Here is a 16,886-nt window from a genome sequence, read left to right as displayed (position 1 = left end):
TATAAGGCTGTGGTACGTAAGCAACATTAATTTGGAATGTTTGCAGCTTTGGGGGCTTTATGTGGGGAAATGGCCTGTTGTGATTTGTATATGCAAACTTGTATTTTGAATTAAAGGCTTATCTATGTGATCAGGTACATAGGGTCACCTACTCCATTCCCTCTGAGCCAGTTTCTGTCTGAAGCAGTGTAGTTGCTTTGCTCTGCTTGTGCAACTGAATGATTTTTGAGCCTGAAACTGGCCCTTCCCTGTGAGTGTAATGCATGGGTGGGGTAGGCTGAGATTGTTTCAAGCTGGCTGTCCAGACATGCAATCTGGAAACAGTTTTGCTGATAGGAGAGATTACAGTTAATTGATCAGCTTTTGCCTGCTCATCACCTCTCACAGACTCCTTAGCCCATTTCAATCCAGAAAGTTGCGCATGCAGGAAACACTTTCTTCAGTAAATCCAATAGCCAATTAACCTTTGGCAGAGGAGCTGCGGAAAACTGCAGGGTAATAACTTCTGATGCAGCTGAACTTTCCATTAGAGCTAGATCCAGAAACATATGTTTCTCCATAGGTGTGCTCTTGGACTGTTGTATTTAGTCTTCTTTGGTAGTAACTTAAAATAGACTGCAGAAAAGTACCCTTAATGTGGAATAAACATTCAGAGTTAGTGTGCAATAATATTGCACTTGTGGGGGGAAAAAAAAAAAAGAAAAAAAGCACCTAAATTAGTATGCTTTGTCTTTTGGTGAAATGAGTAGATGTTAACCTAAATATGTTTTGGATACATACACCAGAAGCAAATGAATTAAATTAAATTTTCATTTCTAACATGATTAGAATGTTCAAGGAGCAAGGCAAAAGATTTTACATCAAGTCTGAGTCAGAAGAAAAAAGAGAACTTAATGTTCACACTTATTTGTGTTTTCATTTGTGTATTCCTTCCTCTCTACTTAGTTGTATTGCAGTGAACGCTACTAGTACTACTTGCAAGTGTGAATGCAACTGTTTCTCACATGCATTTCCAAGTTGTTTTACAAAGGTTTTCTACAATGCCAAATTGTTTTCTTTTTTTCCCACTTCTTCTGTAGTTTGTGGGTTTTATTCTCTTTCAGAATAGAAATTTACATCCTCAAATTTGCTTATAATTACATTTGTTTAAATTTATTTATGGATTATATATTTCAGAGAGTATGATAGGGACTTGTAATCCAAATATTGTCTTTACATGGTTTTGCTCAAATAAATGATTGTCTGATATCAGTAAATGGTTACTTTTTTTTTCTTTTTTTTTTGAAGAGCAAAATATGAAATAAATGACTTTGTGCCATTTTGGATCAGTTTGACCAATGGTTTGGCAAATTACTTCTTTTTTCCCTTCAATATTCTTTGTTTTGTGAATCCACCAATATTTTCTCTTGAAGGTATAGCAAATGTAAGTCTGCTGAAGCATTGTGGGTTTTTCAGTGTGTAGCTCTGCACTGACAATGTTTAACAGAAAGTCTCAAAGTGGCTCATTTCTGCCTTCTGCTGGCACAGGAGCTGTAAAGTTGTTCCATGAGCTGGATTCCAGCTGAAAAATAACTTTCTGCTGATTTATTTTTTCAGCTGAATTTGTTCTGTTGTTTGTTTTCTGCATGTCAGTATAAAAATGTGTGTTGGCATTACACTGGAAGATGGCATGAAGACAAAGAAATGGCTAAAGAGGAAGAGGGAGTTGAATGCAATTTACTTTTTGTTTGTGTTTTCTGGCAGAAGTGCTGTCTTAAATACGCATCAGCTATAGCCTTGATTACCCTTGGGAATCCTGTAGAAATAATCCAGAGAACCCCTCAAGGTTGAAAATCTGATTTAAATTCTTGAGTTTATAAGTCTTCAAATAAATATTTTAATTGTATAATAAACTGAAAGCGGAACTGGCATAGCTGTGCCAGCAATGCTAAAACCAGGGCCAGTAGATAGGAAGGTCAGTTCTTAAAATAGGTTAAAACTCTGTGGATATTTGACATATGGTGGTATTGAAAGAAGAACTGTTCAAAATGTTATAAACAGCTGCCTTGTATAGTGAGTGAGGGTTGCAAGAAAAATTGTTGTGTATGACAAGTCCATAGTGTGTATTCTTGAAACAAAACTGGGTAGCCTCCCATCATCTTAACGGTTCTTGCACCAATAAATGCCTAAAGGATAGATTTAAATGCTTAGCTATTCTGTTGTTGTTTTGTTAATCATTTCATCAAACTACTTTTAAAAACATATGCTGGTTGAATGCTTTCAAGAGCAAAATCTGTGTGAAAACAGTCATTAAGAGGAAGTAGTTGAGGTGGTGTAAATATATTTTTCCCCCTCATGCTTTTTAAAGATTGATGCTAGTTAGCAACTTTAATACTGGTTGTACTGTATTGAAGAACTGCTTGTGGATTGTATAATCCAGATATTGAGGAGGAGGACTCGAATTCTGCAGCAGTTTCATGAACCTTTGGTGGTGAACTGAAAACAAATCTTGTTAACTTGTTTTCAAATGATGCCTTTGAAGCTGGAGTCATGGCTCAGTGCCCCTATGGTAGAGACTTTCAGTTGAATGCATTTTCCTGCTTTTTCCAAATACAATTTCTCAATCAACAGCTGTGTGCAAAAATCCCAAGAAAACAGGAAAAAAAAAATCTGCTTTTGCACAAACATTCCCTTTGCAGTCTCTGCTTTCCATTCTCAACTGAGGTGACACTTTTTCCTGTAACAACTTGATCTGTCACATGCACTGCAAACAGCTCAGTGAGTCTAATAAAAACAGACAAAACTGTAAGCAAACTAGGTATAATAAGAAAAAGAATTCTGAAGTTATGGACACAGAATAAAAAATATTGGTGGCTATTACGCAACACTAAGTTGAATTTTGTACATAGTTTTAACTTTGTATCACAGGTTTTGATGCACTGAATAAATTGTTATAGGATTATAGTTTAAGCAGTTGACTCCTATTTAGTAGTTAGGCTATGGGTCTGGTTTTAGGTCTCCCAATACTTGATCATTACTTTGCAGTGCATGTCATTGGCATTTCTCATCCAGTATAAGCATATTGTGCCTGTTCAGATTTGTTAAGAAATATTCGATGGGTTAATTTTGTACTGGCACTCTGAACTGCATGCCGTCTGTCCTCTCAAAGCCAGCCATGCAGTCTGCTCCATTAATTTGATGAAGTGTAGTTGGGTGCTCATGTAGGATGTGGATCACGATGGGTACAGTTTGGCAAATCAGAAGAGTACAGATCATGTGCCAGCTGTGGATCCAAAGAAAACCAGTTCAGTACTAAATCTGTTCACTTACCTGCAAAATCTCATCTATTGCATGTTTTTTATATTTTCTTTATTAGATGTGCAAAATAAAACCAGTAGCAACCTAGAGGAACAATTTTTGTTGTTGTTATTGTAAGATTACCACTTAGTTTAAGGTTCCTAGCTATTTAAAAGTCTTTCCTCAATGCAGGTTGGGAGCAGTTAAGCCGAGTCTAATGAGCTAATGAATTGTCAGGTGAGAGAGACAATTTAATGAATAAGCTTTATTTAAAATAACTTAGAATTATACAGTATGCACTTTTAATAGCAATTACAGTATTTAGGAATTTGAACGTGGTGATCAGATACCCAGTCCTGCTGCAGATACAGGCTGTTTAGTCTGTAGCTGTGCTTCTTGGGCGAGAGGCTGAAGGGAGGGTCCTATGATCGTGCTGTTCTTTTACACCTTGATCCAGTTAAGGCCTCTCATGCATTAATTTCTTGTAGGATTCTATAAGCACTGTAATGCTTTTCTATGTCAGGAACCATAAATTGTTGCCTTACCTTTTTCAGATATACATGGCATCTCTTGGGATTAAATGAGCCCCAGTGGCATCCTCAGTTATTGCTGCAGTGTTTTAGTTCCTGCTTTATGAGTGCATCCACAAAAGTCAAAGCTTTAGCTACAGAAACAACATGGCTGTTAGATGCTGTCCCTGTGCTCAAGGAGGTCCTCCTCTGAGACTGCGGTGTGCCTTGCAAGGGAGCTAGAGGAATGGTGGGCTCGGAAAAGCATGTAAAGTTTTTAAATTGTTGGGTTTTATTTCTGCTTGAAAAATGAGGGTTGCCCTAGCATTTGATGAGGACGACGACTATTATGGAAAATGGTCCAAACTAAAACTTCTCCTGTAGATTTAGTTAAACTGCAAAAATCACTGTTTATAAATAGAGCTTGTTTCAGGTTCTTCATCCCTAATGGGAAATAAATGTCATAAGTGGTTTTGCTCAGCTGTGTACTTAGGTTAGAGATTTCCCTGACAGAACTGTGTGAGTCAAAAATGTACCTCTTCAAGTTCTGTGCACTTCTGCACGAGCTGAACTTGTGCCTGAGAAGTTTTGGAGGCAGACAGCAGCTGGGTTTTATACTGAAATCTTAAACTTTCCATGCAACAGCTAAAACTCAAATGAAATAGTAGTAGTTCTAAAGATGAAGGAGGGCTGGGGGCCTTTGGAGGGGGTTAGGATTTTAATTTTGTTTTGTTTTTTTAAATAGACCCAGGCATTATTTTCAATTCTCTAAGAGTTGTAGGTTACCTGAAATGCCTTATGTTAGATCAGTTCTGTGTTTGATCAACTTCACTGTGTGGATGTAAGAAAGAAACCAACAAAGGGCATAGTTTTGGGAGAGATACCTACATTCCCCCTGCATTAATACTGTATAGCTTTGTTCATTTTTATGAATTTTTATTTGAGTTTCAGCTGAAATTTATCTCATGTTGCTGTCTGCTTGTAACCTATTCAAATCTATTATCATCAAAATCAGTACACTGTGTATTAAAAGTTTATTGAAAATGTCATTTTGTCTAGTTATAAAACTGATCACTGAAAAAAGATAGCTGCATATTGAAACTTTAGATATAAAAAGAAAGTAAAATGTGACTTTTTTATTAGCCATTCAGAGATGTCTTTCTGCAGTATGAGATTTTGTTCAGCGAAATGGAACCATTCCTCAAAACAGTTACAGGATGGCTTTATTTATCCAAGAATACTTGACCAAGTGTAGGACATATTGGATACCCATACCTAATTTCAACCATAATCCTCTAAGGGGAAGCTGAAGCTGTCTCAATTGTATTTTTTATAAAATCTTAGGGGGGGGGGGCAAATCTAAAATGTCGTGTGAGTTACGTTTTAAAGTACTCTCCTGCAGGAATCAGTAAAAGATTTACTGTATTCCAGTGAGCAATGATGGGTGCATGCTTTAGTGCACAGGGAGTTCAGATGCTGGAATGCTAGGTGCTTTATTCCATTTAGGTAGAATGAATTAGATTTACTGCTTCATTGTAATTGGTATTAACCAATTAAAGCTCTGTCTGAAGATGGTGAAATTGTAAGAATATAGGACCACACTCTGAACCTGTGATTTATCTTGTGAATCTTTTTGCAGACTAAGAACATAATAATGTTTAAACTTAATTTCCATTCCATTAAGATGTGGTGTACAAGAAAAAGGAAGGCTTTTACAGTACCTTTTGCAGTTGAGTTGATTGTCAATCTGCACAGTAGAATTCAGGGTTGTTGGGATTCTGCCCTCCCTTGCGCTAGGACTCGTTCTCATCTTCCCTGCGCTTAGGTGGTTGAGGGGTCTAAACCAAACTAAACCAAATGTCTCTTCTGCTACCTTTGCTTTTTGTCTGATTTGGTTCCCTGCCTGTGCTCAGTACAGCGAGCTGGGAGTGCTTTGCCTGGCACGCCGGAGGGCCTGGAGTGGGTGATCCGGGCAGTCAGACCTGATAGGTTTCTTTCAGCTGCTGCAGAGTTGCATCCTCAGTCCAGGTATTTTCTTTCCTAAGACAATGCCACTATTTCTCCTTGAAACCACCAGAGGGAGTAATAAGCTCCCAGAAGTGTCCTCCCATTTTAGGAGAACACTCAAGGCAGTGAATATAAAAAATAAAAGTGTACTCGAGTGAGGTGTGTCCCAAGTATGTACAATTTCTGACAGAAAATTATTGGAGTAATGTTGTTTCTAGATCCGTTCCTAGTTTTGAGCTTTAAAAAAAAATTAAAAAAAATCTTCCCTATGTAAGTTTTCATTCAGGAAATCTACAAAAAAATTGTATATCTGTAGAATACATTATGGATGTACTGCTGGTCTTTACATTGATATGAAAACAAATGAATTAATACTGATGGATTAATGGATTAATACTAACATTCAGAAGTCAACTCTGACAAATTAGAGACTGAATTGAGTGAGAGATCAGCAAAAACATAACTTTACTTGAAGCTCTGACTGCTATATTTTTAAACTATCTTTAGTGAATAGGACTTGCTGTGACTGCTTCGTGCTTTCCTTGTAGCTGTGTCTCGAATATGTAGCAGATGAAAAATAATTTGTTGGTGTTAAGACTGATAGTTCTGGTTCCTGTCTTTTTTCTCACTGCTATCAATAAGATTTCACTGTCTAATGGCTTCAGGGAAAATAGGGCTGGTCATAATCACATCAATATATTGTCTAGATGGAATTGTTTAGATACTGTTGGAAAGAAGTGGGTATTTCAGAAGATGATAGTGAGAGAACCTGTTCATGAGACAGCAGTGATAGCTGTGTTTTCATGGCCTGAAATAATGTAGTTTGAATATTGGGATGGTAAGAGAGAAGGGGTTGTATTGGACAAGACTCCCTTTGCAGATAAGGCTACAATGGCATGTAATTTATCATTTAAAAAACCAGAAAGTGTGTGCACGTGGGTAGTTAAAAAACAGAAAATGTTTTGCATCTATCAGAAAACTGAGTATTTAGGATGTCCAAAATGTTTTCTTTTTTTCTTTATCTTAAAGAGTTTGTATGTGTGCTACTTGGGCTTGCAAATATTGCCCAGTAACACTCAGGTCATTGGCAGAAAGTTACTGACAAATCTACCTGAGTCAGTGCTGGGAATAGTTGAAAGTTCAAGGTATCAAATTTCAAGCTAGAAATGAGTTGGCTGTTTAGAATTGCCTGTTTGGGGGGGTTGAGGTTTTTTTGCCTGGAATTCCCTTGCCAGTGCTTCAAACAGGTACTAAAGAAGAGATTCAGTAATTTAGCTGCAAGGTGGGCTAGTCTACAGGTTTGAGCACTGGTTATGGACATAGGAATCCTGTTTTCTGATCTGGGGTCTTACTGCTTAAATGGCTATAAACATAACTTTTCTAACTGTTGTAATGAAAGCAGGCTATACTATTTAGGAAGTAGACATAGAAACCTGTGTAAACATGAAATATATATCTGTATGAAAAAGTGTATGAATGTGGGAAACTTTCTGGCAGATATATAATTTCATTTGTACAATTCTGCCTGCAGAGCTGGATTTTGTTATATAGATACTTTTCTGAGAGTAGGAGAGAAAGGAGGAAGATGTGAATCAGTGTACTGCCACTCTTTAATATTCCTTAATTTCTTTTTTCTTCACTTCTTACTTTCTGTAAAGGTGTGGACTGCATCTTCTAAATATTTCTTTAAGGTATCTACAAAACTTCTTGAAGTGGGATATTGTATTCTTATTTTTTGAAGGATTACTTTTTTGATACCATGGTGGTGTACTTTCTTTTGTGTGAGAACTAACCTTTTTAGTAACAGAAGTTGCATCTCATTTAATCAGTCAACAAAACATTATACAAAAATGCTTCATTCTTTTCTCAGTTGCTTTGAATAACTAACTTTCTCCTTGCAGTTCTTACTGTATTTGTTAATCCAGTGATCTGTTTTTTTCTGTTTCAGTCAAAAGACAAAATGATGAGAGGATCACGCCGAGGGTGTGTTAGACTCAGGGTAAGTGTTGTTTTATTCAATAGTTAATGACTTACGGTGTATAATATAGCCTAATGGAGAGAACTGCAAGGAGACTTTTGAGGTTTGGGCTCTATTCCTGACTCGGCAAAATACTGAAATAGTGAAAGTATTTAAAGAAAGAAAACATTAGAGGTCAAGTGACATGCTCGGCTAATTACAGTCTGTAATTTTATATATAGTATTAAAACATTCTGTATTTTATACATTGTATAAAAACCATTATATGACAGAATAAGATGGGTTAGTAGTAGCACGCTATGAAAAAGTTGCTGTTTGCAGTTCTCATTTCTTTCTGTGTGGAGATATATATGTATATACATGTATGTACTGTACCTACAGAAGTAGTTGCAAAACCGTTTTCTTCTGTCCTTCTGATTTGCTTTTAGTCTCTTACTGCGTCCTCCATTCTGCCAGTTTGGACACTCTTTAGGCCTGCCCCTTGACTGTGCTTGAGCTAAATAAAACAGAGGAGGACTGGAAAGGGAAGGAAGAACACAGCAGGCAAAGTTTTTGAAATATCAGCTGAGGGGGGGATATAAATTGGGGAAACAGAGGTAAGAAGATGCAGAGTGGGAAAGCTGAGCACTACCTGTTTGAGGCACTCCGGCTTGGGACATTTAACCTTGAATACTGCTGTTGTAGCTTGAAGTGACAGTACTGAAGTGAGCTGGGAATGCTGTGATGTCTTTGCACATGCCCAGTTTTTACCTTGTGGTCATGCACTTACCAAAATACTTCTTGCACAAGTCCTTTTTCTATATTTTTTCCCATTCCTTATGGAATCTCTGGTTCCAGTATGCAGCGGTCTTGTGAAGAGCTGGTGTAAGTAGGGGGAAGGAGTCAGGAGGATAATGGGTACGCATGGGAGCATTTTGAATCTTGAAGGAAGAGAAGTATAGGGAAGGTGATCTGTGGTCTGACACACAATGTGATGAGAGTTGCAGCAGAAATCTTCTTCTTCCAGTTATTCCTTCCCTCTGTTGTTACTCCTTTCTAGTCTTTCTGTGGGCCAATAACCTTTTGAGATTCATACAGAGAATCTCCATTCATCTGGATTGCAGATGAATTTTTTTGCACTGTCCCCTGTTTAATGTATTGGTATGTTACTTTAGAATTTCTTTAAGCGTAATGTAAACTAATACCGCTTTCTAGAACATTACATGCCCAAAGATTCATGAGGATGTTTTTTGCATTGTGTAGAAAAATTTAATGTGAAAAACCATGCCTGCTTTAATAGTGTTGTGAGCCTGTTAATGTGGAGGTTGGTCTCAGCCTGTCAGTTTAGGAAATATTAAAAGTGAACAATCTGTTCAATATTGCATGATCCATTTTTATATGTATTTAACATAAAACAATCCCTTTCTCTTCGCTCATCTGCCTCTCTCCCACCTCAAATTACTCTTTGGAGTTTTCAGAAGATTTGGTGACTCCTCCATCCTTTCTCTGAATGTGTGTGGTTTGTTTGGTGTTTTTTTTTTTTGTGAGGGAGGAAGGAATCTTTCTTTTTTCTGCGTTTGTAAAGCAGCTCTTCTGGCAGATGACAGTGATACTGATAGCTGAACAGATGGGCTTCTGCAGTCTGAAATTCTATCAAAGAGGTTTTCTGTTTAGAGTAATTGTTGATTTGTAACTGTAGGTGTGAACATAAACAAACATGTAATTTAAGCGATTTCGCTAAAATACTTCCTTTTTTATTGAATTGATTTTTAAAAGCTTGTTCCTCACCTTTTTGCTCTTGATACACATTTCATAGGCCTGAAGTTTCATTTAAAACGCTTTTGTTGACTGTCATAGTGTATTTAGGAAGGTATGTTCATAGAGGAGTCTATGTCATCTATACTATGCTTAGGTCCTGCTTAACTTTTCTGGAATATACACATAAATTTTCACACTTTAGTTTTTCTTTTACTTGCCCATATGTATTATCTGCGTGACAACAGAAGCATCTTCTATGCTTACGTTCAGACCCTTTGCCTCAGCATTGCAATTAGAGTGTGCGCACTTGAGGCAGCTTTGTGCTGAGATCACAGACAGTGGTGTGCTCTTCCTCCTCCTCAGTTTCCTCCCACCACTTAGGATGGAGGCAGGATTTAGCTGTCCTAGTCTGATCTTTTTAGCCTTACATTAGTTTTACCTATATTCTCTGGGGAGAATATCTTGGTCATGTTCTTGGTGTCTGACTTACAGATTTTTGATATAGCTGGTGAGGAGAATGATACTGTACAACTTGCAGTGATCTTCTGATTTATTGTGTAGCAAAGCACGTACTTAAAGTGCCAGACTGTTTATCTATTGGTCTATTTAAAAAAAAAAAAAAAAAAAAAAAATCTGGCAAAATTAATCTGGCCCATCATGTCATGGCACTGGCACAGTGCGTGATTACCAGATAGTCTCCAAATGTAATGACTAGTCATCTGGTTGTTGTTATGCGCTGGAACTAAAAGTATTCAGAATTATACTGGCTTCAGTACACTTTTTAGGTGCCTTTTTTATGGTGATCACAGAGCTGTCATTGAAAAACCTATATGGAAGGTACTTCTTTGGAGAAGTTAAGTGGTAAATTGTTGTCAGTGGAGGGGAAAAAAGGCAGTTTGAGCTATCCTTTCCTGTTATGTAGCCTTGAATTACATATGGTTGGTGCTGTTCTTAAATAGGACCTGTTCCTTCCGCTCAGTCTTGTGCCTGTGATGGTCCCAGCCATACATGAGCTGGTACCATTGGCCAGAAACCTCATATAGGGGCTATGAAGAATGTGTGTGAGGAAGATTGATTCAGATGCCCCTGCCCCTAAGTCTGTCCCAAAACAATTCTTATGTTTTTGCCAGCCTGATATTTACCTAACCCCCTGCTCTGCAGTTGCTGTATGATACTTGGCTGAATGAAATGAAGCACTTGTTGGAATTGACTTACAGGTGCTTGTAGTACTGTTGCTTGCTGTTTACTTGGACGGAGTAAGGGCAGAATTTACCTTTTAAATATGTGCACCTTCCAGTGATGTCTGTCTGTTTTGTGGGAGGGGGAAGGATAAAACAGATCCTGATGCTGTGTCTCCTGGAGAAGGGGAAGAGAAACTGAGTAAATCCGTTGGTGATTTTTGAAGTATTTTGAACTGAATGTTGTATTTTGTTGGAGTTGGCAGAGGCCTGGAATGGTTCTTTTTCAGTGTCTTCGTCTCCTGGGTGAAAAACTGTTATTTATTAGGGGGGGGGGGGCAGGAATGAAGAAGATGTGGATAGATTTGTAAAGAGCTGAGCACAGGTGGCCTTTAACTGTATAATTTATTTGCATTTCCTTCTAATAATTCATGAGGAATTAGAAGACGAAGCTAGCTGCTTTTGATATATCCTGTTGACTTACTGATAATATTTACTTAGGGACTGAAAATTAGATCATGCACTGTAGCGGTGACATGACATGGTGGGCCAAATTCATTTTGCTGGAATGTTTTATCTTTTTTATAGACTGGTAGATAAAATCAGGTCAAGAGCTTCTTTTTGTGGAGTATCTATGAATTACTATTTTTATACATGGAAAGTACTTATAAAATGTTGCTCCCCACTCTTCTTTAAAATATAAGTTAGAATGTAGTAGAAAACTGTTTACTATAGTGATGCTGTAGCATAAAGCCACCTCCATTACAAAAATAAAAGATGCATATTATTATCCAGCAAATCAGTTTTTACAAATAATTACTCTTTTTTTCTGCAACTAAAAATTTATTATTTTAAAGAAGTGACTTGAATCCTATGACTAAACAGAGAATCTTTCTGCTCTTTACTGTATTCAGTTTGCTTCTAATTTGTCAATGCTTTTTAAATTCCAGTGGTGTAGTGATAGAGTGTATGCTGCTGATGTCACTGCTTGCCTTATCAGGATTTTGTTCTTTGTTTCACAGGGAGCTGTGATTGGTATAGACGATGAGGACGACAGCACCTTCACAATAACTGTTGATCAGAAAACCTTCCATTTTCAGGGTGAGCTGAAAGAAGAGATTGTTTTTTTCTTATAATAGATTCCACTTGTATTTGATGGATGATTTTAAATGTTTGGCAACAGAACAGCATGAATGAGCACACTGAGAACATTCTGGATCCAGGGGTGCTGCAGGTTAGGCAGGGATTTACATCTGCAGTGGATACATATGTGCTAGAAAGAGACTGTAGCTCTGGCAGGATTTGGAGATTAAAAATGTAAAGAATAAATCACTCAAGGGGAGAAAGTAATGGGCTTCTGATTATGGGTTTCGCTTACAAAACGTTTCTGATCTTCGTTATCAAGATACAATTATGCATTTCTGTATGAAGAGAATCAAGACTGGTCTGAAGGTTGCAATTTGTATCCAAATAGAACTTAATGCTCAATTATGAGGAGACTAGAGGCAACATTTGGCTTAAAGGTGGAGCTTTGCTTCAAGATTTACCAGCTTGCATTCATTTCATCTACATTTCTGTGTCTTGTCTGCCAGTCACCATTTCTCTGCTATTATCCTTTTATTCACATTTACTAACACCAATGCCATCTGCCACTGCTATGTTTCGTCATTGCATGCTATGGTTCACCGGTAGAAAGGGTAAGGTACTATATAATTGTTATGTACTCCTTAAATTATTTTATTTGCAGCAGTAGGACAAAATACTGTGATAATACTGACTAGAGAACTTCTCTTTTCTGTATGTTAAAATCCTAGGGAAGTGTGATGAAAATATTTTTCAACTAACATTTGTTAGTCCTTTTGTTTTTCCTCTAAAATATAGTGACTAAATCATTTAATTGCTTTGCATAGAGCTGGAAACTAAATATCCAAGAGGCACATTTGCATGTAAGCAGTTATATTAATTTATATAAACTGGAATAATTCTATAACCTATATTGTACTGTACATATTTTTAAACCAGTGATTTGGAAATGGGAGTTTTCATTAATACTGCTGTGTTTGTGAGAATATTTCTAATGATAAATATTAATTGTACACCATATTGTCACTGGTATCTGTATTCCTTGTGCTACAGTTCTTCCTAAATGCTGCTGCTGCACTCTGGCTTTTCACTGCATTAAGCCTCATAAACATACCTTCATAATGCTGAGCGCACAGTAATACTTAAATCTAGTGTTCCCAAGGATAACTGATAAAATGCAAGCTAATTGCTAATGCAGTAATGGAATGCCGTACTGTGGCAGTCTTTCAGTGCTATGAAGCTAAATACTGCTGAATATTTAAGAACTTGATACAGGTAAATCTAGAAATCTCTCATCTTTAGTTACTAAGATATACCTTTTTTAATATGTCTTATTTGCACTGATTTCTTATATGCTATATTCTCTTTTGGGTAGTCAAATACCTGTCTTAAAAGAAGACTAGTAGTATTTGATACAAGTAATGTTCTGCTCTAAGTAATAGTGATAATTTTTAAACACCAGTTTTGTCACATAAGATCTCAGGCTTTATAATCTCAATTTGTGTGCATTTCATATCAGATCAGGATTCGTGCATGCTCCTTTAGTGTAGAACTAAGATCTTATACTCTCTTTATTTTCTGTATTACGCTTTTTCTATTAGCATATTATGAAGATAACATCCCTGATATCCAGTAAATTGTAATGATACAAGCACAGTATTAGTATATGTGGCTGTAAAGCGAAAATGTAAAAAGGCAGGTAAGATATTAGTGCTGGGATATTTCAGTATAAAACAGCTCTGTGGAACTATATCTGTAGTTCTTACGGTCATTGTAAATGTATTCTCACCTCATGCAACCTTTATGTCATATATATATATAAAATATTTGTGCATTATATTAAATTAATTCAGTATTACACAGGCTTTAATTTCTGTGAAATATAGGTCGCTATCAGTCATGAATGGTGAATGGGTAATAAGGGAAATACTACAGTATGTATTCTGAGGCTACACAGGATATGTAGAACAGATTCCGGGAATAATCCAGGAAAACATACAGTATTCCTAACAATTTCTAAGATTTTTTTATACACGATGCAGATAGAGCTTTTGTTCTGCGAGATAGTCATAGCTGTAAATACATTCACCATTTTTAAAAGAAGTCTTGTACAAGAGAAGACTGCTTCAGAAATGGCAACTTTTTAAAAGATACAATCTTTTCCTTTCTTCTTACTGCCTGCCTTCATTCTCAAAGACAGCCAGGGATCCAGACAACCTGGAGTCTAGTTGGGAAAACAACAGAACTTTAAAAATACCAAGATTTCAAAGGTCTGCTGACGTGTATGCAAGTTAGGGTCCCATCTGCAGTAGAATGGTTTCTCTTTCAAGCTCCAGAAGAAAAATGTTTTCTTGTACTCAGACTTCAAGTACTGATTGTTGAAGACTTTAATCTTCTTTGGCCTCAGTGAAATTTTGCTGACAGGCAGTGATAGAATTTGAATTTGGGAAAAGAAGGAAAACCTGCATACTGGATTCATTAATAATTTCTTAATGTCAGTTGCTGAAAATTGCACATCTGTCTAAAATTCTAGAGATGTAAGTAATGAGATGAAAGGCAAATAAGTAATTTCAAGATGTCTGATCAACTTCTCACGGGGATGTTGTTTCCATATGTGTGTGTGTGTATCTGAATTTCTGAAGCGCTAAACCTCCAGCATCTTCCACTAAGATTTGCCTGTCATTAGATCTTGGGGAATTCTGAGTCTTTCCAGTGTGTAGTTCATATTTTGTTGCTGCCTGTGACAATCTGCCTCTATTCTGTTTGCAACAGCGGCCATCTCTGTATTGAACATTAGTAAGTTAAAAAGTTTTTTTACAAAGAAAATGTAGGCTTTGAATGATGACTGCATAAATATCAAATGGTATCCATATACTTAGTGCCTGGGTATAAAGGAAAGATGAATTGAATAAAAACAGGCAATAAAACAAAACAGCATCTTTTGATTTTATTATCAGCTTAACTTTAGCTCTGCCAGAGTACCCAGCAGATTTTTCCCCTTTATTGTTACATACGACTGTATTGATACCTGTTCACACTGGAGGGGGAAGGGAGGGGTAGAATGTCCACAGAAATTTAAAAATATATTTAAATGTAATGTATTTCATCTCCCGGTTGGTCCTTGTTTGGTCATATTGTATATCCAGTTTCATGGCTTGATTCTAAGGCTTCTAAATTAGGGAGATCTCAAAGCACTCCTTCGTGGGTTTGTTCAGATTAGATGCAAAAATCCATTCAAGTTGCTGCAAGACATTTGGGATAATACTCTTAGTCTAATGTACCTTCCTGTCAGGAAGGTTTTTCTTGATAATATATTTTTTCTTGCTGTAATACACGTCCCTGTTCTAAATGTTCCATAACCTTCAAACATGGTGCGGGTTTTGTCTTTTGTTTGTTGTTTTCTTTTTTTTTTTTTTTTTCTTTTAACATCTTCATATCATCACCTAGCTATAAGCTCTGTCCATTTGGAAAGTCAGTTCTTCCTTCTTCATATCACTTAGCTGCTCTTTCTGCTCACTAGGATGCTCATGGCTTAAATTCAAGAGTGGGAACATGGTGTTCAAGATAGTCTGTCAAGGGTATTGTTGCCTTCTTGACATTTTAATTGCTGTCTAACCTGAAGCAATAATGGCTTTTATTTGGACTGAAATACTTCACTAAACACACATTGTATACAGAAACAAGAATTCAGATTTTTAAACTCCTACCTGAAAACCTAGCTCTTATTTTTGCAGCCTGCAGCACAGTTCCTTGGAAGGCAAATCAGTCTTGTCTCCACTGTTTTGTGTAATAAAGGACTGAAAGACTGGAAGCTGTCCAGTGCATTGATCTGAGATGATTTTGCTTTAGCTTTTCTCTTTCCTTTCCTATTCCTGCCACAAAAGTATCTGAGAAATGAAGCATGAATGTTGCTGTGCATCTTATTCTCCTATTACATGAAAGCTGTCAGCTGGTAAAGGTAGATTTCTCCTTCTTCCCCATACTGGCCCTGTTTCTAGCTTGATTTGTGACTGTCTACCATCCCAGCTGAGAAAAGAGGGAGATATGCACAGCAAGAGGTTGCCTTAATGTTATAAAAGCAGGGAATTTTTGTTAATGTGGGACACAGGTATTGCTAAGGATATACTGGGGTCCACAAAGGCCTTAGTTGCTGAGCAGTATCAGAATTTGAGATTTTAAGTATTTGTGTTAAGTATCAAAATTAAGTATAAAGGCTTTAGACCTGCATTTCACCACTACTTGGGGAAATAGTCAATATTTATAGTCTTCTATAAAGCCTTAGCATTGTCCACCAAGTAGATGACAGGAAGCTGATTGCCCTTGTGGTATAAAGAGGCACTTTAGTCTATCAGATTACCCAATTTAAATAACGATTCATAAATGGCAGCCTTTTCCCCAAAAGTTTTGAGAGCTTTTCTGATTTGATACTGCAGAATGCCTAGAAAGAGATTTTGGTGTGAAATCTTGGTCTGTGCTGGTTTCCTCAATGTTGTTTATAATTGCTGTGAGCGCACTGTTTGCCCTAAGCTGACATTTTTCAGGGCCTTCTGGGGTTCTGGTAACGCTGAAACAGTGAATTCCTCTATTCTATGCTCCAGGGTGCTTTTATAGTGCAGAGGAGGATAAGCAGCTATGTAAAACTTCCAGGCTTGTCTCTTCATACATTTCCATCACAGCTGTGCTACCTGTCCTCCTCCCTTTTCATAATACAAATGTAACTAACTTCTGCTATGTGATCCTGACCAGATCTGTGCTGCACAAAGTTCTGGGCTGCATCTCGTCCTCTCCCGATTGGCAAAATGGCAAAAATTCCTCTGAGAACCAAAACTAGGTTTAGCTTTTGCAGTATGATTTTTCTGTCTTCCTCTCTCTTCCTTCTACCTGCTTTTTGCTATTAATGTATTATACTAATATTTTGAGCAGTTGGAACTTGTGACCAGAGCGCAGACAATGGTGCGTGGTTGTGCTTTTACGGTTTCATGCAGTTCCTTCTTGCATCCGCAGCATCCTGTATTATAAGTGTCTATTTTCTAATCATACCATGAGTATGCCATTTATAATGGGGCTATCTGCACTCAATTTTTATGGTCGTATATAAACACCTCTTGGTTTTCCTTT

At 37.1% G+C, this 16,886-nt stretch overlaps 1 protein-coding gene across 5 annotated transcripts in view; it reads left to right on the top strand.

Annotated features, from left to right (window-relative positions):
• The window catches only part of OSBPL9 (oxysterol binding protein like 9), a 64,225-nt gene that overhangs the window by 2,278 nt on the left and 45,061 nt on the right, over positions 1–16,886 (top strand). For all 5 annotated transcript variants that reach the window (XR_014228345.1, XM_082313696.1, XM_082313695.1 and 2 more), the window contains exons 2-3: positions 7,741–7,791; positions 11,708–11,786. Coding sequence is in view for 4 of the 5 variants with exons in the window: in XM_082313696.1 (XP_082169822.1) it covers positions 7,741–7,791; positions 11,708–11,786 (130 nt within the window). In the remaining variant the exon portion in view is untranslated. The remainder of the gene's footprint in view (positions 1–7,740; positions 7,792–11,707; positions 11,787–16,886) is intronic.

The sequence above is a fragment of the Platalea leucorodia genome (genome assembly GCF_965183815.1).
Source record: "Platalea leucorodia genome assembly, chromosome: 5".
NCBI lineage: Eukaryota > Metazoa > Chordata > Aves > Pelecaniformes > Threskiornithidae > Platalea > Platalea leucorodia.
This window is presented reverse-complemented; position numbering and strand designations above follow the sequence as displayed.